Genomic DNA, 22,191 nt, shown 5'->3' with positions numbered 1-22,191 from the left:
CAGAGTTTGGCAAACGACATCTTCAGTTCTAGGGCCTTGGCAAACGGGGAGAAAAGCTTTGAACGGGACAAGGCTGTCTATGTCGTTTGTGAGCGAGAGCAGACCGCCCTCCCCCTAAGCTCCCCAAGAAGCGTGGCGCCTGAAAAATATTTTAATGTAAGCTGCTTCTTGGCGTTTAGCAACTCCCTCTGCTCAAGTCGGACAGCTGTGGACACCTCAGGGCTCGTATTCCAGCAAGTCAACCCATCGAATCACCACACTGTTACACAGTCCACATCGGGGAACCGACACCGCCAACTTTCTTGAGCAGCACAACCTATAGAGATATGTGACGCAGAAGTGGCCGGATCGCTACGAGTCATGTTCTCAGGGGGACAAACACAGATGAGAATTGGTCGAATTTGCAAGAATCCAGGATTAGAGGCAAGGGTAGCTCGACCGAACACAGCATACGGCCAGAAAGTATCATACGGTAATTATACACCAATAGAGGAGGCCGGTGGCCCCGACGAAGGATAACCGAGCGCTAGGTAGACACCGACGACAACCAGGGTTGGTGACTCTCGAGCCCACACCGTTAGCGGGTGGTACTTAACCTTTATTTGTCCTATTCTCCATGCTTGCTGGCCTTGAAGGTTCTCTCCTGTGAAGATTACTACCGGTGTGCAACCACTTGCCTCCTGCTATGCTACGCTCAATAATTGTGATCTAGTTAGTTGTGTCGGGCCGGTAATATACGTTCGAGCAAGGGCCACTAGACTCCTGACAATTTTGATGGGTCCCTTTATTTGCTGAGGTGAATCGCTTCGTCCAATTCTCTCTCCTCTGTTGCCCTCAAACCAAACAATCGCTGTAAATCCGGGAATTCGACGTAGCCATCATTATCTAAGAACTGGTTTTGAACGGATACTTGCGACCTTAATCTTCCTAAGCTGATGTTAGTAAACAGGTATTAGTCCCTTGAGTAGGAGAGTATAGAAAGGGGCGAGTACGTGGCTTCTTAATGCCTCGACGGCGGCGAGAAGACATCCTATTCGCCGCTTGCGGTCGTGTGCTGATGTGAAGCTTCTTCCAACCCCCAGCAGCTTTAACTTTCTCTGTCGGTTTGCGCTTGCGGCCAGATAGAGTTTTATAATACTCTTCGTATCGTGTACTCGCCGATACGCGCAGAAGAGCATACGATAATAAGCATATCGGCCCAGTCGTACACCCTCGTTGCGGGCTTATCGTATACCACCCAATCATTCCGTAGCTACCTTCCTAAATAAAGAAAGTGGCTTTTCGTACCAAACCTTCTTGTCCTCTTATTTTGTACCATCCTTTTACCCTCTCTTTTAAGTATTTCGGGCAGCTCATATTTAATAAACTACCACCAAGTTAGTTAAATTTGCTCAGGTCCAAGAGATAGTACGTACATTTGTAACCGAGACTGTAATATCTCCCGGAATAGTATTATTTTCGCGACGCCAACCAGCCGTGAACTGCTTCCAATATACTATTACCGTCCCTTGCCCTGGATCAGGGTCGTCTTCAGCATCGTCGATACCGAATGTAACATCTTTGTGACGAACCTAGTTCGTACTGGACCAGCTGCAGAAGGCAGGCGCCTCTCAGGCAAGACTGGGGGCCTCGCTTGTCTAGAGCCAATCAGACGGTGCTGTCACGACCAGGGCAAGGCATTGAGGTGAACTCAGTCCATTGGGTGCTATCGACGAAGATTCTAAACTGAGGAGGGAAAGAAGGAAAAGTCCGACAACGCGTCGCGTGCTCGCGAATAAGTTTGCATCTATCAGTGGGGTAGGTGGGGCCTCGAGGAGGCTTCTGATAGGCCCGTGGGTTCTGGGCGGCTCTGGCTGCTTCAGGGCCAGTTTGGTGGACGGGTCCTCACAGGTGCCCGGTGCTAAGAGGGCTCTTGGCACCAGGCAAACGGAAGGACGGCGAATCAGGGGTGGCCCGGTGCCAAGAAGGGTCTTGGCACCAGGCAAATGGCCCGGCACGCTAGCAGTGCCCGGCGCCAGGCAGCTCCTTCCTGTCGGGCAAGTAAGAGCTGCGCTCTTACTGGCCCGCCATGATTAAATAAATACGATGACCGTATCCACGGTCTTGGATAGTTCTTGCTTGGTTCTTCAAGCAAGCAATACACATTCACTGCACTCATACACTTTGAGTGGCATTCCGATTTGACTGTATTACCCGTGCGATAGGAGCTTGCCCTTTGTTTTATCTTCATAATTACCAACCCCGGCATTCTGTGGAGCCCGTGCTCCCTTACAGACAGACGACCCTAACAGTCGAGTGGTTTGTAATAATCTTGTCACCGCACAGTCAACTGTAGAGAGGCAGGGCTGTAATGTGGTTGCTGTATTCGTAGAATCTAAAGCTAAAGGAGGAAAAAGGAAAGAAAGCTTCCGAGGCCTGGGCGGAGCGCGGGGGAAGTGGGTTGTGGTGTGGGTCACGCGGTTATGGTGTGCACGGACCACTATCCAAATCTAGTCAGCTGTCTGCACCTGCCGTGACACATCTTTTATAAAGTCCTTTAAGGATATGAGATCGTAGGCGTTGGTATTGGGATGGTCTTCAATATATCTATAGGAAAGTTAGATCATAATGCTACCCTTTCTTTGACGATAACTCAAGGTTCTTACCGGTTCTATAGGTCCAGCATACGACGGTAGTCTTTTAGTGTTTTCTCAGTTGGCTTCTTATGAACTATATGTAAGAGAAGGCAGGTACGCCGGATCAAGGTGGTCACAATGCAGGTAAGAAGGTTGGTGAGCAACGAGTAGTATTGGTGTGAGACTTCAACCTGGCCCTCGCAAAGGAAGGTGGGCGAGGGCCACTGTTTATATACGTGCTCAGGGGCTCAGGCCCGGGGTGCCATGGCGTGGCGTAGTGGCTTGTGCCAACTGGCAGTGTTCCGGCTAGTTGGTAACAGGTGGTGAGCGCGCACCCTGTGCGCGCGGCTGGTGTTTGGGGTGTCCTTTCCTTACACTATAGTACCGTTGGTTCCCTCAGTGTAATTTCCGGAACCATTCTCCTTTCCCCGCCGAAAGAAGTCCGTAGGACTCTTCTTCCGCGGCATTATGGAGGCATGTATAGTATAGGTTGAAGTAAAAGGTACGAGCAGAAATGGTATAAGGTATACGAGAAATATGGGAGAAGAAGGTTTGGCTTGAAAGAAGGTAGGAACACAACGGATATAAGGAATACGAGAGAATTGTCGCGTAGTAGGTAGGGACAGAACGAGCTGCCTCTTTATTTAGTGGGATGGAAAAGAATAGTCGTGTAGTAGGTGGTAGGAGCGGAACTGCGTCTTTTATCTATTTGGGGAAGGAACAGTCGCGCGGTAGGTAGTAGGACAGAGCAAAATTGCCTCCTCATCTATAGGTTACTCAGTGTATGATAAGATTACGATAACTAGAGCATTTCAAAACGGAGAGTGAATACGCTATACTCTCGGGACCATTTCTGGGCCTCCGTTTGAAAGGTTGTTGCTAAGGCGAGGTAGATAGAATGGGTCCTGCTTACTGGGCCCTCTTTTAGGCCATTAGGAGAGCGAGGCCCAGAACTCGTCCCCGAGAGAGTCGCTTAAAGTTGATAATTGCGTGACATGGTGAGCGTAGGCTGAGCCGGGGTGAGCCGAAGGTGATCCGGGCTGAAGCGAGGCTGTTTCTTGTCTAACCGTCCTCGGACGCTAAGAGAATTCTGTTTTAGATCCCGACTACCTCTTTAGTCACCCCAACCACTCTCCCCGTGAGGGCTAAAAATGCAGTGCCCATGCATGCCAAGACTTGAAAGCCCTACACTTCTCTCTCGATGAAGGTGCGCCAGCGTCGCGGTGGGTGAGGGCTAGCTGGTCGTGTTTGAGCCCGAGCACGCGCACACGGTGTGGAAGATGGTGATCTCGGCGTTGGTCTCTTTCGAGCTGGGCATGGTGCTTGCGAAGGCCATGGTGCGCCCGGTGCAGGAGCACCTCGTCGATCTCTATCGAAACGGCTTGGGCGGTTGCAACCTCAAAGACCACCTATCCCGATGTCTCGTTCTAAATACTTTCATGCTGGTCGGGCGGTGATTGTTTGGAAGACTCTAAATGATCGGAACGGTCTGTGCTTGTAGGGCCTGTGACGGGACTTGCACCGCATAGTAAAATGACAAGTTCAATTTCGAAACCACGGCCGAGAACTCACACAAGCTTTACAAGGCAATAGACCGACAGGTGTCGAGTCAAAGGATTAGCGACTAGTGCCTACCCTAATTGTTGAACCTGACGACTGTTGTCTCTTCTAGCCAGTTAACCCTAGCGACGAACGCCCATTGTGATCGATTCTCGGCATCTTGGCTCCCCCCGTTGCTGTCCTACCGCCACCCTCCCTCGGGTGGTGAAGCTCTAAGCCTGCAATAGCTCTCTAATCTCAAATGTCGCAATATCTTGCTCCTCGCGGTCTCACATTCTATGGTAAAGCGGCGTCTCAAATTGATACAGAATATCAACTGGCGCGACGTCGTGGAGTTCAGGAAAGAGCAAGTTTGGATCGTGCCCTATAGTTCCGTGCGGGTCCCCTGTGTTATTCGGATCTGCCCCAGCTGCCAAGAGACTCTTGACACCCTTTAGGTCTCTCCGGTAAACCGAGATTTGAAGTACCATGACCCGTAATCTTCTCGGGCTGGGGTTTGCTCCTAGGCGAAAAAGCTCTTGCAAAGCGCAATAGTCGCGGTGGTACGAATAGCATGTCGTGTGGCTCAGTATGTAGCTAGGCAATAAATTACCGTAGTCGATAAGAGTAGAGGCTTCTTGTTGAAGAAAGCCAGCCGTTCCCTTTTGCACTCCTTGGGTTTTGCAGTCCTTGGGTTTTGCAAAGCACGTCGACTAGATTGCCCTCGATCTGGACAGCTTTGTAGTCCAAACCACGCCCACGAGTCCCTAGCCAAGCTGGAGATGATATTTTACCATTCAGAACTTCTTGCATGAGTCCCTTTATATCTAGGTCCCCCATGAAGACTTTTCGGTTAGTCTAGCCAACTTGGCTAACTCACGTCTAAGAGAGCCTTGATAGCGTTGAAAGGCTCGTTATCAAGTGGCTGTAAACCGGAGAGTTGTGAGCCGGCAGGAAGCAAAGATATATATCATTCAGGCCGTATGTCGTCAAGAAGTCGTCATATATATATATTATGAAATTACTGGATGAAAGAGCGTACGGGACTTATCTCTTACAGTTATGTAGCTACCGTGGCCATCAAGAATAAGCAGCCGAGCCTCTTTGTCGTAGTCTAGGAGCCTGTCGGTCTTAGTCCAGGAGCCTGTCGGTTTGTGGAATAAAAATATCCTCAAGCCAGCTGATCGCTATTTAGTTGTCAGTCTAGCCCTTTTCTATAGTAACGAAGGGCTAGTTACAGATTTTCTGCATTTCCTCTTCAAACCCCGCCTTTTCCTTTAAAAATGAGAGCGTAACCCTCCACTGTTAAATCGTCGCCATGCACTGTAAGTACAAAGGCGCCCAAGCGTTACGGCCCATCGCCCAGGAAAATATCACATTTTACAGCCAAAATTACCGCGTTCGCTAGCTGCCCCGCTCCAAGCGTTGGCAATGCAGCTTTACCGCAATTGCACGTCGCCGCCGTCGCCCCCGGCACTAATACATTCGATAATGGTGGACCAGCCTCAACCTTGGTCGCTTTTTAGATAGGCTTTCTTCGTCTCTGATGTCCCTAGAACTAATGAATCAAGCCATATATAATATAAGTAATAGATAATATAACTAGGCATTATTTACTTACCAAAGCCCGCCATAATGCCGGCCTTATCGACGTTGAAGGTAAGCTCAGGCTTGATTCAGTCGTATTCTTTCTCCCTTATATTGAAGCACCAGATGACGGCTTTGTAAGTAACCCCGTTGAAGCGAGAGGCTTCCATTTTCTTGCCTACTTTGGCTCAAATGTCGGGGTTTCCAGCTTTGAGGCTAGAAATCCAGTTTTCTCTTTACGGTCTTTTTGCCCTGCTTCTTTCCAGAGCCTTGTAGCAATGCTAGATACTGTTGAGTAACTAGGAGCAAAGTCGAGTCTTTCCTGCTTGATGATCCACTTAATGAGCCGCTTTCCTTGAAGCTCTGTGAGCTTGCGTTGTGTTTGGAGGACCTCGTCTTTGGGGGGGGGGGGCTCCATTGAGTCGTCGGTTCAACGTTGCATAAGAAACTCCAGCTTTTGAGCCGATTGACGAATAGAAATCTTATTGTCTGTGATGTCTAGGTACGTATTGACCCTATTATCGTCACTTTGTTCAGACATTGTGGTAGTACAAGACGAAATTTACACTCAGAAGTAGGGGGAGAAGAATATTAGAAATCTAATTTGGAGTTAATTTGGAGCTATTCTGCGATAATGTAGCAAAAAAAAAAACATAGGGCTTTAGGCTGATAAGTCCATACTAAGATTAAACTAGATGCAATTACATAACTAGCTCAATTGTCTACTTACGAATAGCTCAATTGTCTACTTGCGAATAGCTCAGTTGTCTACTTGCGAATAGCTTCACAATTGACTACGTTATTGTTCTTCAAAAAGGTATTGTTTTGGTGTAAATGGTTGATCCACTGCTAGAGTGATCCGTTGGGGCTGGGGTATGGTAGCTTAGTTTCTGTGAAGAAGATTACACCATTTCATTCTGCGTTGCTGAGCTCGTCAACTCATTGACGAATTTCGCATGCAGTAGGTTGCCATTCCACCGCCGGTCCTGCTGTAGGCTTTCCTGGCAAGACGACTGGTTGACGCAGGCTTGCAGTTATCCTCGCCTTGCGCTGAATGTACAGGCCGGGAAGCCGCAGAATTCTCGCGCCCAAGCTGGATTTCATGTCCATCTCTCTCCTCGGGCTCGGCATTGGATCCTTCCTGTTTCACGCATCCCTTTGGCACACGCTAGAGTATGTCGACGAGCTCTGTAGTGCCACTATACCCGTCTGTGAGGACTTGCTTCGACATCCAGTCTCCTGATCGCTACCAACTCTTAGGCGTGCTGCCTTGCGATCTTTCTCAACCCTTTAGGTGTGGGTCATAACAATAGTACTAGTAAGCCTGGACTGAGCCAAAGCGAGCCTGATTTTAATCTAACCATCTCTAGATGAGGCCCTGTTCTTTTAAGCGACCGACTACCCAAGTAGATAAGCTTTACCTTGATTGTGGTCATTTAGCGTGTCTGTGGCATAGAGTGCAAGCCGTTTCACTTCGGTGCTAGATCTAACTGTGGAAATCGCTCGATTGAAACTGAAAACAACTTTTTGTTTGTCGATCTACAGAGCGACGTTCTGTTCGGACCAGACGTGGGAAATCCAGGGCTCGACTTTGAATGTAACCCATCCTCCCCACCACTCGCCGCCGACCCATTGACCTGCCCTCGGCTCACTTGTCGACAGTAAACGAGCGCACGACGGTGTTGTAGCAGGGATAGCCGCTGGGGTCCTCGCCGCTGGCCTTGAAGGACGAGGCCGGGGCGGTGCAGCGGTCGTCCTCCCACAGGTTCACGTTGGTGCCGGCGCCGGACCCGCCTGCCACCGACTGCGTGGCGTTGATGGCGATGCACTGCGGCACGTAGCTGGACCCCCGCCAGTTGGCCACCACGGCGCCCTTGCAGTCGGGCTCGCCGTACCCCACGAGCACCCAGCCGTAGTCGGGGTCCTGCCGCGCGGCGAGGGGGCTGTCACTCTCATTAGTCTCACCTATTGGGACAGATCGTTGCGGGGATAGAAAAGAGATGACCGTACATGGACCGGCCCTGGACAGCGAACATTACCAATGCCCAGCTCAGAGTCAACAGTTGAAGACGCATTTTTATTGCCTGTCCCGAGAGATGGCCCCAGGCCTCGGCCAGGAACCGGGACGGGGAACCAGCCCTGATTATAGCCTCCGTGCCTATAGCCCCCGTGCCTAATTGCCTGGCGGGTCGAGCGAGCTCCCGGCTTGCGGCCACGCCTGCGCCCGCAGTGATTGGCCTGCTAATATATCATTCTCCATAGTGCCATGCTGCACCGTCGTCTCGCGCGGGGATGGCTGCTGCACCCGAGGCTAATATCTGCGTGCTGGCGGCATCTCATTGACGGATGATTCCACCTTGAACTGCTGCTGTGGGTGGATTCGAGCAACTACCGGCAACGGCCGCGAGTGCCCAGTCTGCACCGCCAGCTTGTGCATTGGCAGAATGCAGGAACATATGTGCAACACCCCGGCGGGAAGTCTTGGCCTCGGCGGTTGATCAGTGTCGGGCTATCCCAGCCTATCGGGTTATCCCAGCCTACCAGTCGCAGTGCTCCCGGCTGGACAGCGGAGCACCATCCGCGGCTCCCGAGCCGTGACGCCTTGAAGCCACCCAGCTTCTCCCCTGGTAGAATATGCAAAACCCAACCCACGCTCTGCATCCTGCCTGACGAGCCATCTCATCGCTATCCTAAAACGCCATGTATCTTGCCTGACGAGCCATCTCATCGCTATCCTAGAACGCCATGTACGCTCTCATCTACCTCCTCGCAGCCGCGCCGGCGTGGGCGAGCGCAGCGGCGTGCGAGCGGTCGACGCTAGTCGAAACCGCCAGCCGCTACATCGCCGCGCAGAGCGCCGGGCAGATCCAGTACCTGACCTCACTCGGCGCCAACGCCACGTACACGGAGAACGCGGTCGCCACCAACATCACATCGGGCATCCTCGGCACGCCGCTCAAGATCGACCACACGCGTAGCATCTACGACACGGCAGCCTGCGCAGCGTACACAGAACTCATCGTCACAGACCCAAAACACCCGTACGTGATCGGCACGCAGCTACGCCTGAGTAACAACAGGATCGCGCGCGTCGAATCCGTCGTCACCGACGCCGGCGACTGGCTGTTCAACGCGCAGCACACGCTGCACTACGCACTGCTCGAAGATTGGTCGCCCATCGACGCGTCCAAGCGCGACTCGCGCGCCGTGATCCAGGCCGCCGGCGACGCGTACCTGGACCTGTTCCGCAACGGCACCGGCAGCGTCGCCGTGCCGTGGGCCGACAACTGCCGCCGCCTCGAGGGCGGGCTGTACACGGCGCCCGGCGACACGTGCAACAGCGGCGTGCCCAGCGGCGTCGACCTGGCCGACCGCCGGTATGTGATTGATGAGACCCTGGGTGTGGTTGATGTGTTTCTGCGCTTTGGCGGCCCCAACGGCCAGCCAGATAGCCATGAGTTTCGCGTCGAGGGTGGCAAGATAAGGTACGTGCATACGATTACGGCTTGCGCGCAGGAGAACTGTGGGTTGGGCCTGCCGCCGGCGATACTCGGCCAGGACGTCGGGTGGTAGTGGTGTTGTGAGGAGGGCGGTGGTGTTGTGGGGAGGGCGGTGGTGTTGTGAGGGCGGTGGTGTTGTGGAGTTATTACAGTTGCGCAAAGCAAAAGCGAAAATAGAAGCTGCTGTGGGTCTGTAACATGAACTCTTAAGCGCTGAGTCTTGGTTCGTAGAAATACATATTCCGTCATCAACGACCTTCGTGCCTCCTGAGTTCATAGACTGATTTTTCAGACCATGATATTTCCCCCAGTATATCAGATCATGATATTTCCCCCAGTATATCAGACCATGACATTCCCCCAGTATATCAAACCATGATATTTCCCCCAGTATAAATCCGTACCAATCTAATTCTTTACTCATTTTAGATGTCTGTTTCAGGCGTGGACGCGACAATGCTGGTGTTGACCAACAGTGGGCCCCCAACCGGGCCCGTACACGACATGGTGTCTTCGATCTGAGCTGGACAGACGACCTCGAATTCGCTGGAGCCTACGGCAAAAGACGGTCTGGCGCGTGTCAGCAGCTGCGCAATTATCTCTCAAACCCCCCCTCCCCCCAAAGAAAAAGACGAAGACAGAAGAAAAACCTACAGCACCGGAACCCCGGGCTGACCATTAGGGCTGCAGCCCGTCCAGGACTCGTTGAACGAGATAACTGCAGCGTCGAGGTTCACCTGCAGGTAGATCTGCAGGGCGGCATCGGCCGCCGTGCCGAATATCTGGCACAGGCTGTTGAATTGCAGGTCGCACGACACGGCCTCGGTCCGGTTGGTAGCCGAGCTGGTGATGTTGAGCTGCGCCGTCCCCGGCGTGTACGTGTCGTCGCTATACGTCACGCGCAGCGACTCGAGCGTCCAGCTGGGCAGCGCGCAGGATCTCGATTGTCGGTGAAGAACGCGCGCCGAAGACGGGCGGGCGAGCATCTCAAACGCCAGACTGGCAATTGTTTGAGGGAGCATCGGATCGGCTGTGGGGAGGTTTGTAAGTTCGTGACGGTTTGTTTGAGGTTATTGGCGGTCTGTTTCGAGAGGCGAGAGCAGAGATTTGGGTCGTAATTCAATCGATTCGAGACGGGTTTATCTGCGGGTGTAGGTGAGCGTCTAGGGTAGATTTAACCGGCGTGTGCTGCTCCGGGTTCTGCTGGGGATAAATCTGCGTGCCGGTACCTGCCATGCGTGCGGTACCTGCCATGCGTGCTGGTACTTGCCACTGCTACTGCCATGGTGCTACTGTGTGGCGTCCTTGTATGTTGCGTTGCCCCTTTGATTTTTCGTCCCAACCGCTTACCCCTTTCCTGCTCATTCCCTATCACTAGACAGCTGTGAAAGACCCCGCTATCTTCTCGGAACCTTGATCCAAGTGGGGAAGAAGAAAGGTGCGGGCACATCAAGTTAGGTACCTACCAAGAGAGAGGGCTTACCGCTTCCTTCCAGCCATCTGGTATTTGCGCAATTCGATCTGAAAAGAAGCGGTGAGGTAAGGTAAGGAGTAGGACTGGGCTGATTACGTCGTCTCCCACCTGGGCAGCCACCTTCCGCCACATCTCTACACCTAATCTAGAAGGAACTACAGGCAATCCAGCTGAACCGCGCACGGGCCAAAGCCTAGACCTTAATTTCTGATCTGAGGCAATTCCTTTTCCTGCTCCTTCACACAACACATTCTCCTTCACACAGCGCACCCTCCTTCACACAGCGCACTCTCCTTCACACAGCGCACTCTCCTTCACACAGCACAATCTCCTTCACACAGTACACTCTCCTTCACACAACACACTCTCCTTCACCCAACGCACCCGACTCCATCAAAACGCTGCCTGTACAATTACATGCAAGCCTTTCTATCGCGTGCCATTTTTCGGGAAGCTACGGCTACCCGCGCCTAGAAATCGGCTCCCACTGCTTTAGGTCTCGTTTCCGATATCATGCAGGTGATCGGCTTTGCTAGCCAGATCATCGCAGATTACCAAACGGTCACCAACATCAAGCCTTCAGACCAAAGCCTCAAGAAGCGGGCAGAGATTCTGGAAAAAATCTCCAAAGGTCTGAAGAGCAAGCTGCCGGCCTCGGCTGGACCAAACCGCCAAGACGTACAAGACTTGTACGATGTCGCTAAAAAGACTTTGGCTGTCTCTTTAGCCTTGCGAGCCGCTATTGATGACGCCTATAGCGGCAGATGGTAAAAGAATACTTGGGGCGTTCTTTCAGACAAACTATGGTATAGGAGGATCGCTCAATGCGAAAAAGACTTTACGGCGGTACTAGAGAATCTTCAGCACTGCAACCTGATACATATCATGTAAGACTCCGATACACGTGGATATTGACCTTTTATCTTGCTGACCTGCGCCGTTCTCTCTGTGCAGGACAACGGCCGATGCCGTGGCCATCCAGCTTAGCGCGGGCTTTGGTCGTCTTTACAACGACCTGAAAAGATTCCTCACGGAATTCTCCAGAGCGGAGGGTAAGCTATCACGCCTTGTCATGGAGAGTGGCTCGTTTATAACCCTGATTGAAAAGAGTATCTCCAGGACCATGTCGAAACTCAACTGAAGCAGCAGATGGAGGCGCATAAACCGGGGCGACTTCATACCGACAATCGGTTCCACGAACAAAAGTCTAAGCAGAGACTGCAGCAGCTTCTTTCCAGTCTCAAATACCCCGGAATGAACAACCGCGCCAATGCCGTGCGAAACTCCGACCCTGATTCATTCCATTGGATCTTTGCAGAGGGTAGCGAGAATGCCTTTCTTCACTGGCTTGCGTCGAGGAAAACCTCTTTTCTGGGTCAATGACGAGCCTGGCTCTGGAAAAAGCACACTTATGAAGTTCATCCTTGAAGATCAAGGAACCTAAATGGCGTTTGTGTGTGACTCGACGGCGACGAGGCCAGCGGTTGCGGATCTTTGCCGTCAAACCAGCAAGCTCGGGGCAACCCTCAGGCAACGGACCATCCTAGTTTTGATGCACAATGGCGATCCACTCGTATTCAACATTGCTTGGTGCGATCAGGTCGACCTCCAGCTGAACAGCAATCGTGTTATCCTCGAGGTGGACTTGGCGTTTCTCCTCAATTTATACTTGCAGGCTCTCGAGGCGAATGGGGAGATGTCCAAGTCACCCAGAATGCAGGAATTCCAGATACTCGCCAAGAATGTCAGCAAATCTAGGTCGGCCAAGGTACTGGGCTTGACGTTCCGGGAGCAACCAAGCATAACCGATCATCGAGATCACACAGTATTCCAGTTTGAATCTGAGCATGATAGCTTAGATAGCTCAGAGCTACTTGGATTAGTGCGTAAATGCCAACTCGTCAGCATCGAGGACTTTGCACTCTTGATAGCGCCTAGATTCACAGCATCGACTTGGGATCGGCTTTGCAGGACGGTCAGTATAGGGAACAATAGCCGTACCATGTCGTTGGGACAACTGGAAGCCCAACGTGTTGAACAAGGCCTTCTAATTCGTATTAACAAGTTCAAGGGCTGGCCCCCTGTGCACTAGTTATGGCTCTTACGTTAGCGGTAATTGTGATTCTGTTTCCGCGACCTCAGAGGTGCACTTGGAGGTCCTGGCTAATTCCCCACATTAGACACAGGAGACACAGTAGACAATACATCTCGGTTGAAAAAGGATTTGCTGGACCTTTCCACAGTGGCACAGCAATCAATAGATAGATAGATAGACAGACATATAAACGTCATAAGAAGCGAACCCTGAACGGACACGCGTCTCTCGTGCCAGCTGTCAGTGCGCTACTTCGAGCACGTAGTCTAGATATGAATATCATAAAGCACGTTCCAGGAACTCATATACCCAGGTCTAGCTAGTTATCCTCATTCTGGCTAACCTCGCGCACAACCACACTCTCCTCGCGCTCAGCGCCCAGCTCGTCGCCCTCGACGTGCCAGTCGACCCTGTTGACGACAGCCAGCACTTTTACCGTGACGGCGGCCTTCTCGACGAGGTGCACCATGGCCTGCAGCAGGCTGCGGCCGTCTCGCCTGTGCGGGTTGCGGGTCGACTCGGACAGCATGGCCCGGCACTGGTCGACGCGGTCGAGGACGATCCAGACGGTTTTGTTGCTGTCGAACAGGCCCACGGCCCGCAGCGCGATGCTCTGCAGCTTGTGCTTCAAATCGTTGGCCCGGGGGCGAGGAGACTGCGCCGCGTGCGCGTAGTCTTCGAGCTCGGCCCGCAGTTCGGCGAACCGCGCCCGGTTGACGCGTAGCGCTTCCTTGTTGAGGCTTAGGAGTTGGAGGATGAGGGAGGAGAGGACGTCGACCGTCGTGTCGTCGGTCGAGAGGTGGCCGAGGAGATAGAACACACACGGGTCCGAGTCCGCGTTCTCGGAAGCCAGCTTGGCGGCCAGGTTCAACGCGAGAGGCGAGACCCAGCAGTGGCTGGCCTCGACGACCTCGTTACGGCCGGATAGGACGAGCAAGCCCGAACGCTTCGGTTGGGACCAGTCCTGGAAGTCCGATCCCTTCTCGATTTCCTGCAGGCTGTGCTCGGGGGTCGTCTCGGCGTACCAGTTGCTCTCCTGGAACTCAGCGGCGACGTTGCGGCGGTGGCGCTCGAGCTGGGCGAGCTGGGCGGCGTCCGACACGGCCTCGAGTCCGAGCAGCTTGCGGACGACCTCGATATCGTGGTCGTTCTGCATATCGGAGATCTGGCTCTTGAGCCCGCCGATCTCGCCCTTGAGCTCGACGTTCTGCTGCTTCACCTCGCGCAGGTTCTCCTTGACCGCGTTGACGTTCTTGCTCAGCAGCTCCTCGCACACCAGCCGCACGTCGACGACGGTCTTTTGCACCCGTTCAGCTAGCGCATCGACCTCTGCAGTGCCTTGTATCGCCCGAATCCACCGGCCTAATGAGGTAAGCTGTTAGGTCATGTACTGGATCTTGCGTGAACCTGCTGCGCTCTGATAGAGTGAGGAATGCGTACGAAGAGTTCCACAGCTGTAAAAGTCCGATGCCGAAATAGAAAAGTCGATGAAGCTGTCGTAGGCGTCGACGATCTTGGTTTGCAGCTGCTGGTCAAGCTCGTGGTCGTCGTTGTAGATGTGCTGGTACATTCTGACACCCGGCAGGCGGTCTTGTATGTCTACGAGCGTCGCCAGTATCTTTTTCTCCATCGTGGTCCGGTTTTTGGCAACCTTTTCGACTTGTGAGCACGTTACTTGGTCGGAGCTTCATCACCCACGACGGTTGAGGTGCGTAATTACCGCAAACAGGAAGCAGATGGTTCCGATGGCCATGCTGCCGTAGGGCGCCCCGAAGTCCTTGACTATGGACACCATTGGGCTGACATTTTGCAGAATGTCATAGGCCGAAGAGGCTAGGTGGGTCGCCCCCTGACCAAGCCGCCCGGGCCTGTCGTCATGCTCAATGTCGAAGTTGTCTTTTGCGTCGAGCGAAACCTCCCAGAACTCCTTGAAAGCCTCCTTACTGTCGATGTGCAGGGCCGACTGCTCTTTGGGGGTGAATTTTCGGGATTTCCCGGCCCAGGTGCGCAGGCGCTCCTGCTTCTCCTCGCATTTCTTGACCTTTTCACTGGGGCACATCAGTTGGGACAGCCGACATGGCGATCGATGATTGGGATAAATACCTATTCCTCTCACTGAACGTCTTCTTGCGCTCGGTGGTCCCGTTTTGCGGATACGTGGTCCCCACCCGAGACATGCTTCCTATCCATGGATCGGATCATGGGCCAGACTCTGGAGGAAATATGACAGGACAGGAGGCGAGCACTCGACGATAAGGCTGAGCGTGGGAGACGACTTTGTGGGAGACGACTTTGTGGGAGACGACTTTGTGGAGACGATTTTGTGGGAGACGGCGACTTTGTGGAGACGACTTTTGTTGGGCACGCATATTGCTTGGTAAGCACACTCCTGCGTCAATCCGCGTATTGATGCCACACGCACTAGAACTGCTTTGGGATGTCGTGCTGTAGTATGTACATGTACATGCTACTGTGTAGGGGCCACAGAGGCGCAGTCAGCAGCCTCCAATTCGTTCCTGTCCCGAGTCTGCAGCTCAGTGCTACCAGCCTTATAATATAGTAGCGTCTTAGTGGGCCTGGCCTTAGTGGGCCTGGCCAAGGATGTAGGATCACGCCACGGCGCTGATTGGATGCATAAAGTGCGCGTTGGTTGCCAAGGACACGCAGCGGCCGGAAGTTGAAAAACCAGGCCCGCCGAACTGCGAAACCTGCAGTGGCGCAGTCGTCTAATTAAGGGGCCAAGGAACAGGATCAAGGCTGAGCTAGATGGATCGATTGCGTGATTGGCCACGGTTAAGTCCTGAGACGCACTATTTCGCCGAATAATGGGGTCGGTACCCGGGGTCCCTCGGTAGAAAGAGGGGATAGGATAGGGCTTGGCTGGAGCCTCGACCAGCAGCACTCTCCTGTCTCTCTTCATACTCACCACCGAGCTTCGGCAGCTCGCAACCGCGCCTGATTCACTGGTTGGAATATAAATACTCCCGACGCGTGGTTGGAATATAAATACTCTCGACGCGTGGTTGGGGTATAAATAATCTCGACGCCATTTAATCACACGAGCAACAACACCCGCCATGGCCGACGTGGCGGCTGCTCCCCCGGTGACTGTACGTTGGATGGTCAAGCTGTTCTCGTATGGTGCTGCGATTAACACGAACGCATGTAGTCCCTCGAGGAAAAGCTGGCAGCCATCGAGCAGAGGTTGGCCGTGCTCGAGCTCGCCTGCAAGTGCCACTGCGCTCCGCCAGCAGAGGCCGCACTCGCCAAGAAGGAGGCCGAAAACAAGCCGGGTGGACCCGGGGCGATTGATGCCGCTCCAGGCGACGCCAAGGACGACAAGGATAAGGTGCCCGAGTCCCGAGTCAAGGTTGTTGTCAGCAGGAAGGACCCCGACACAGGCGAGGCCATCGAGGAGGACGCCAAACTCCCCCAGCCCAAGGACGGAGAGGTGGACCGCGAGCAGTGCGCCTTCGTCCTGCGCAAGAACATCTTTGGCAACGATTTCTCCGTCAACTCGACGCCCAACAACTCCGAGATCGACATTACGAACCCGGACCTGTGGGACCTGCTCAAAAAGCACCTGGGCTACTACCCCTATCACATCTACCGCGATGCGCCCACCACTCTCGACTCGCCCTACGAGGCCATAGTGTTCCAATTCGACGAGCTGGAAGCCGCGGCCGACGAGGCTCCGAAGGATGACAAAGACAAGCGGGCGCGCGAAGACCTGAAGCTGCTCCTTGGAACCATCAAGGGCGGGTCCTCGGGCGACGAGAAGCTCGACAAGTACTTCAAGATGCGGCCAAAGTACAAATCCCAGCAGCCCGAGACAATCCAGTTTGAGGATCTCTGGACCATCTTCCCGCCCGGCCAGCTCGTTTTCGGGACACCCTTCCAGGGCGAACCCCAGGTCTTTGTCGTAAGGGACAACAAAGCGACCTGGCCATGGCAGCGAGAGCGAGACGGGCGTGGCTACTCCCCCTGGAGGCTGGACGCCTGGTCGTATGACTGGAAAGATGGCTCCTTTGCACGCTCCGACTTCACCCTCGTCTTTGACCACTTTGACGGCCACCTCCCGCTCCTCTCGCTGCCCTACTATCCCTTTGAGCTGCACCCGGACCACGACGCCATCAGTGCCAAACTGATTGAGCGGGGCAAGATTTTCCGCAGCGTCTGCGAGGCGAAGCAGGGCTGGCGTCTATTTGAGTACAAGGGCAAGGCCATTTCGGAAAGGAAGGGCCTGGCCGGCATGAAAAACGACGTTGGTGCTCCTCTCCCACGTTCTATTCTCCCACGTCCTATTCTCCCACGTTCTGGAAATCCCCACGTCCAGACGTGCTGGACAGGGGTTCGGGCGTGCTAAATACTCATCGTGTTCTCTAGGATTCCGAGGTGGACTTGAGATCGAACATGTCGTTTGACAGCCACGAGTACCAAAACATCATGGCGCTCAACGCGAGGCGAGCTGCCGAAGCTGCTCCCGCCGCCGTCAGATCGTCCGAGATCAACAGCCGGGTCATGGTCGACTACGAGTCGTACTCGCAGTACGGACAGGCCGACGTGCGCAACGGGCCGCTGAGGTCGGATGAGATGGGCCCGGGCTGCAGCTGCACCGACTGCGCCAACAACCTCGAGCTCGCGCGCAGGTACCGCACGCGCTTCGACGAGCCCAGGTTCGCCAACGCCAAGGAGTGGGAAGACGAGCAGTACCTGCTGTGCGCGCCCCGCGTGCTGGGATACATCCTCGACCAGAAGCAGTGGGCCCAGCTCCAGGTCAACCTGCTGCACAGGCTCTCGGCCGAGGAAGACAGCATGGACGCCTGGAACTCGCGGCTCAAGCTGGCCGACGACACGGCGCCGGACAAGCGGAAGAAGGGGAAGAAGGGCTCCGAGAGCCAGTCCACCAAGGACCTCCTCTTTGACCTCGTGCGCAGCCACATCTCGTCCAGCGTTGAGAGGTCCGACGAGAAGGTCGAAGACAGCCTGGAGGTCGACGACATCATCCCCGGCAAGGGCAAGGGCCTGGTCATTCTGCTTTATGGTAGTTTCCTTCTTCTGTTTGCCATCTTCTGTCTGCCATCTTCTGTCTGCCACCTGTCTGCCACCTTCTGTCTGCCACCTTCTGCCTGCCACCTTCTGTGCCTCGCCCCCCTGCTTACAATAACCAGGCCCGCCGGGAGTCGGCAAGACATCGACTGCCGAGACCATTGCCATCGCCACCAAGAAGCCCCTGTTCTCGGTCAGCGTTGCCGACGTGGGCACCCAAGCCAAGCATGTCGAGTCCAACTTGTCAAGGATCTTTTCGCTGGCGACGAGGTGGCAGGCAATTTTGTTAATGCACGTACCACCCGTTTTTCGACCCCCGAGACTGCTATTGCTAATTAAAACACGACAGCGACGAGGCCGACGTCTTTCTCGAGAGCCGCGGGCGCGGCAGCGCCATCCGCTCTACCGACAAGAACGCCTTGGTCTCGGGTAAACCCACACGTTTTCGCCTCGACCGGAACAGCTCGCTGACGTGCCACACCTCCAGTCTTCCTACGCGTGCTCGAGTACTACCAGGGCATCATGTTCCTCACCACCAACCAGATCGCCGAGTTCGACATTGCGATCCCGTCGCGCATCCACGTGTCGATCCAGTACGAGAGCCTCAAGGACTACCAGATGGAGGCCATATTCCACGGGTTCCTCGACAAGCTGGACGAGCGCGGGCTGGTCGACGACTACGACGGCATCAAGGACTGGCTGGAGGAGGTCGTGTACAAGGAGAAGTTCGACGGTCGCCAGATCCGCAACACGGTCACGACAGCCCTCGGACTCGCGCGCGCCGAGACCAAGTACCGCGGCCAGGGCGGCCGCCTGCGCAAGGACCATTTGAAGAGGGCTTTCGCCAACGTCAGCGCCTTCAAGCGCGACTTCAACACGCAGTGGGAGCGCTACAAGGAGAGCCAGAAGCAGCTGATCAAGTAGCGGGGGGGTTACGCAGCTGAAATGGTAGTATTCCTGGCATATCTACCTACCCAAACATGATTGATTTCCATGCCGTCAAGCATCCTTGCGACCAAATTAGTAGACTCCTTCTGCAGTGTCTATCCACAGTTGCTTCAAACACCGGCAACAGAGCGTTGCTTCAAACACCGGCAACAGAGCGTTGCTTCAAACACCAGCAACAAAGCTCTCGATAGAAAGGACCTAATTATTGTGCACGGCAATGGAAACAGTCAAGAATGGAAAAAGTCAAGAATGGAAATGGTCTAAAGTCACGGTTATTCAGTATTCTAGTAATGGAGCCTTGGGACAAGGCCCCCCCCCCCAAAAAAAAAAAACGGGAGACGACAGGCCCCCTGTCCAATCAACCGAGGTATGGCATGTTTAGGGGTGAAAAATGTGAATTCCTAGTGTGGAGAATCATAACCCCCACACTCTGTCGTAGCCACGATGATATTATCCAACTACACAGTTGCCGTCATCCCTATCTATTTAGCGCTAATCACTGTTATGGCCACGGTCATACGTAGCCCTGAGACGAGGCAAGCGGATCCGCCTCGCGATCCACAGCCCATAGCACCACCTTCCTAACTTCCTTCCTGCAAGCAATACAATCACCAGATCCCTACAAAAGATATGTGGTGTCCATCGCTGCCTTACTCGTCACTGTCGTATCCATCCGAGCCCACGTCTCCGGACTCTGTCGTAATAATAGCCACCCCGTGTCGACGAGCTCGGTGTACTTTTCTTCCATCTCATCTACACCATATGAACCGCGAAGTGGCCTAGAGCCTTGGCGAACTGCGACACGGGGCCGTCGGCAATGAATCTTCTGAGAGTTGATCCAGGGGCGCTCTAGAAAGTCCTCGTCCCATACCAGGCGGGTGATTCTGAGGCCTTGCAGTTTGGGGCATTTCTCGAGGAGGGTGACCAGGAGGGTGACCAGGACCATGTCGTCTTTCATGCGGATGCAGTTTGCGATGTTGGTTGTTGTTGATTGTTGTTACTTTGGTTGGAGTTGTTGGTTGGATGGCGGCGTTTGGGGCTCTTAAATCGTTGGTTTGAAGGGGGCTGATGCCCGAGTCACGGCTGCCTCTTGCTCTGGTTCAGTGACAGGAAACAGGTGCCTGTTTTGTCTGCCGCTGTACGCATGACGACACACCTTTATGTTGCCAAGAATTTCTTAACCAGGTAAACCATGTACCAGCCCCGCCTCAAACAAAACAACACTATCTGGGGTGAGAAGTCACGATTAGCGGCGCCCACCTCCGCTCGTCATCGTCTCAATGCACTTTGCCCGTCTCGTTTGCATTGGGCCTTCCACTCGTGTGATCTCAGTGAAGTAAAGGAATTGCAATGTATCAGCGGGAACATGTATCAGCGGGAACAAGGAGTGCCTGGGCGTCTCAAATGCTCCATTCGTACTAGGAAAGCAAAAGTTCAAACAAGTTGCAAATGTCTGGAAAGTCATGGAGTTGGTACAAGTCCTTTGCTTGCTCGTCACAAATACTGTCTTTGTCTCTCAGCCAAGTCGCCTTTTAACTCCCCAACTGCGCGAATGGCACACGCCTTCTAATCATCCCATAGTCAATACCTCCCAGTCCCATCGGGGCGTTTCGGATTTTCATCTTCATGGCATCGCGGCCGCTGAAGCGGGTTATGCATTAGAAGAAAACGCGATCTGAAAGAGTCCACCACCTCCCGCAATTCACCCAGAGCTCCCACGCATTACCAACACATGGCGATAGCTGAGGGAGAACAGGATCATATCTCTCAACATTCGTAACCCAACTCTTCTCGGCCCAAAAGTGCCTCACCAAAATATCCAAGAACGATGCCAAGACCTGGGATCGCCGATATGTGCCGTCCGAGCACAACGGAACAGTGTAGCCCATCAGGTCCGTTGTCGCTAGCGGGGTGCTGGCGGCGGTGGTATAGGTACTTGATATCATCGCCCCTCGAAAACCCACAGCTCGTCATCAAATCCGGACAGTGGAGGATACCGTTACTTGTCCCCGATCGTAAAGTAGGCACGGCCGTGCAGGCGAAAGTGTTGGAAGTTGCTGCAGAGCACCATGGTGTGGTGCAGATACTCGCGGTCTTTGCAGGTTGCAGCACCATGGTGTGGTGCAGACACTCGCGGTCTTTGCAGGTCGCTGGCCGATCTTCCAACTTAAGCTTGGGGAATACAGCCTGGCCGTTCCTTGGGTTTTCACAAACTCAGTTAACGTGCCAGTAGACCTCATCAATATCCGAGGCCAACCACCTAGTTAACGTAAAGTGGAAGCCATCCGGCTTGAGACCCCATCGCTTGCTTCAGCTTCAAAGGGTCCTCGTCCATGAACAGATCTCCAGGCCGGTACGGTGTTGTTTTCCGGTCAACGTCTTCGTCCTCGACACACGCCCAACTGTATTCTGCGCAGTTCCGCATGTTGAGGCCACGGCTGTTGGCCAGCTCGCCTTGGAAGACAACGGAGAGGAGGCCCTCGCGCGGCGCAAAGACCTCCATCTTTCCCAGGCTTTTTTCGCGCATTCTGCGCAGCATGTCTTTCAATTCTCCCAGCACTGCATCCAGTTTGGCTTTCCAGTCCGGTTCTTCTTTACCCCTCGATGGTTGGTATTACTCTGAAGCATTGCATGATGTCCTCCTTCGACTGATATTTCATCAAGTCCTCAAACAGGTCGTCGTCTTCTCTTCTCTTGAGACCAACATCGACAATAAGCGGGGTGTTCAATGTTTGAGGTGCGCCAGGCTCATTCGGAGCCCCAGTCTTACCCTCCTTGAGGACATCAAACTCAGGGCGGCTGTCGTTTGAACCCGTCTTCTCGAGGTTTTCTCCCGGTTCGCGGTTCCTGGCGCGCCTCTCAGATCGTGCATCTGCGCCTCCAAAGAAAAGGGTCTTTTATCTCCAATCATCATTCCATTGATGGATCGCCATAATCGAGCGACAAAGCTGTGGTCCTCGGTCCGTTGGGTAACGGACTTAAGAACCCGTGGACTTCTGGAGTGATTTGGTCGGCAATGAGGGCCCTCCTTCGACACTCGACGACGCATCCGTAAGGGCCAGACCATTGCATAGGAAGCTTCATGAGTTCCCTGGAACTAGACTTCTTCTGTTCCGGTGACTAGAATCCAAGGAGACCACACATGGTAGTTAGGGTACTCCCCTACCAGCGCATGGACGATGCCATTGACCAAGTTGGGCTGTGGGCTCCTGGTATCCGAAGCAGTTCTGCGAAGCCAGGAGCGACACATGACAAACCAAAACCATGACGATGACTTTGAAGCTCGCCTTGAACCCAGGACTTTGACCCATGGTTGCGGCTACAGACGGTATCAGCAGGCAACTTGGTCAGCTGCAGCGCTGATCTGACGGTTCAAGTATCGGA

The 22,191-nt window shown here is 53.9% G+C and overlaps 8 protein-coding genes across 8 annotated transcripts; 4 read left to right on the top strand and 4 right to left on the bottom strand.

Moving 5' to 3' along the window:
• Positions 1–7,389: 7,389 nt before the first annotated feature.
• Positions 7,390–7,816, bottom strand: B0T26DRAFT_679959 (uncharacterized protein; the record flags this gene model as incomplete). Its single annotated transcript, XM_060440424.1, has 2 exons — positions 7,390–7,706; positions 7,747–7,816. 2 exons carry the CDS (start codon positions 7,814–7,816, stop codon positions 7,390–7,392), a joined length of 387 nt encoding a protein of 128 aa, XP_060291343.1.
• Positions 7,817–8,486: 670 nt separating this feature from the next.
• Positions 8,487–9,314, top strand: B0T26DRAFT_743596 (uncharacterized protein; the record flags this gene model as incomplete). The annotated part of the gene is made up of 1 exon (XM_060444277.1): positions 8,487–9,314. One exon carries the CDS (start codon positions 8,487–8,489, stop codon positions 9,312–9,314), a length of 828 nt encoding a protein of 275 aa, XP_060291342.1.
• A 352-nt stretch (positions 9,315–9,666) lies between these two features.
• On the bottom strand, positions 9,667–10,227 carry B0T26DRAFT_679957 (uncharacterized protein; the record flags this gene model as incomplete). Its single annotated transcript, XM_060440423.1, has 2 exons — positions 9,667–9,811; positions 9,896–10,227. The coding sequence occupies 2 exons, from the start codon at positions 10,225–10,227 to the stop codon at positions 9,667–9,669; spliced, it is 477 nt and encodes a 158-aa protein (XP_060291341.1).
• Positions 10,228–11,228: 1,001 nt separating this feature from the next.
• Positions 11,229–12,098, top strand: B0T26DRAFT_679956 (uncharacterized protein; the record flags this gene model as incomplete). The annotated part of the gene is made up of 3 exons (XM_060440422.1): positions 11,229–11,482; positions 11,670–11,767; positions 11,824–12,098. The coding sequence occupies 3 exons, from the start codon at positions 11,229–11,231 to the stop codon at positions 12,096–12,098; spliced, it is 627 nt and encodes a 208-aa protein (XP_060291340.1).
• B0T26DRAFT_445924 (uncharacterized protein) lies at positions 11,821–13,000 on the top strand. The gene has a single exon (XM_060435068.1). The coding sequence runs from the start codon at positions 12,160–12,162 to the stop codon at positions 12,805–12,807; it is 648 nt and encodes a 215-aa protein (XP_060291339.1). The 5' UTR covers positions 11,821–12,159; the 3' UTR covers positions 12,808–13,000.
• A 129-nt stretch (positions 13,001–13,129) lies between these two features.
• B0T26DRAFT_679955 (uncharacterized protein) lies at positions 13,130–14,987 on the bottom strand (the record flags this gene model as incomplete). The annotated part of the gene is made up of 4 exons (XM_060440421.1): positions 13,130–14,172; positions 14,251–14,469; positions 14,509–14,858; positions 14,914–14,987. The coding sequence occupies 4 exons, from the start codon at positions 14,985–14,987 to the stop codon at positions 13,130–13,132; spliced, it is 1,686 nt and encodes a 561-aa protein (XP_060291338.1).
• A 516-nt stretch (positions 14,988–15,503) lies between these two features.
• Positions 15,504–18,989, top strand: B0T26DRAFT_725905 (uncharacterized protein). Its single transcript, XM_060442801.1, has 6 exons — positions 15,504–15,920; positions 15,980–17,074; positions 17,197–17,854; positions 17,982–18,150; positions 18,209–18,288; positions 18,347–18,989. Exons 1-6 carry the CDS (start codon positions 15,888–15,890, stop codon positions 18,781–18,783), a joined length of 2,472 nt encoding a protein of 823 aa, XP_060291337.1. The 5' UTR covers positions 15,504–15,887; the 3' UTR covers positions 18,784–18,989.
• Positions 18,990–21,067: 2,078 nt separating this feature from the next.
• B0T26DRAFT_755766 (uncharacterized protein) lies at positions 21,068–22,118 on the bottom strand (the record flags this gene model as incomplete). The annotated part of the gene is made up of 3 exons (XM_060446004.1): positions 21,068–21,335; positions 21,406–21,679; positions 21,998–22,118. 3 exons carry the CDS (start codon positions 22,116–22,118, stop codon positions 21,068–21,070), a joined length of 663 nt encoding a protein of 220 aa, XP_060291336.1.
• Between the last annotated feature and the right edge of the window lie 73 nt (positions 22,119–22,191).

The sequence above is a fragment of the Lasiosphaeria miniovina genome, assembly GCF_030549165.1.
Source record: "Lasiosphaeria miniovina strain SMH2392-1A chromosome Unknown B0T26scaffold_7, whole genome shotgun sequence".
Classification (NCBI taxonomy): Eukaryota; Fungi; Ascomycota; class Sordariomycetes; order Sordariales; family Lasiosphaeriaceae; genus Lasiosphaeria; species Lasiosphaeria miniovina.
Note: the sequence above shows the minus strand (reverse complement) of the source record. Positions and strands in the feature narration are given on the sequence as shown.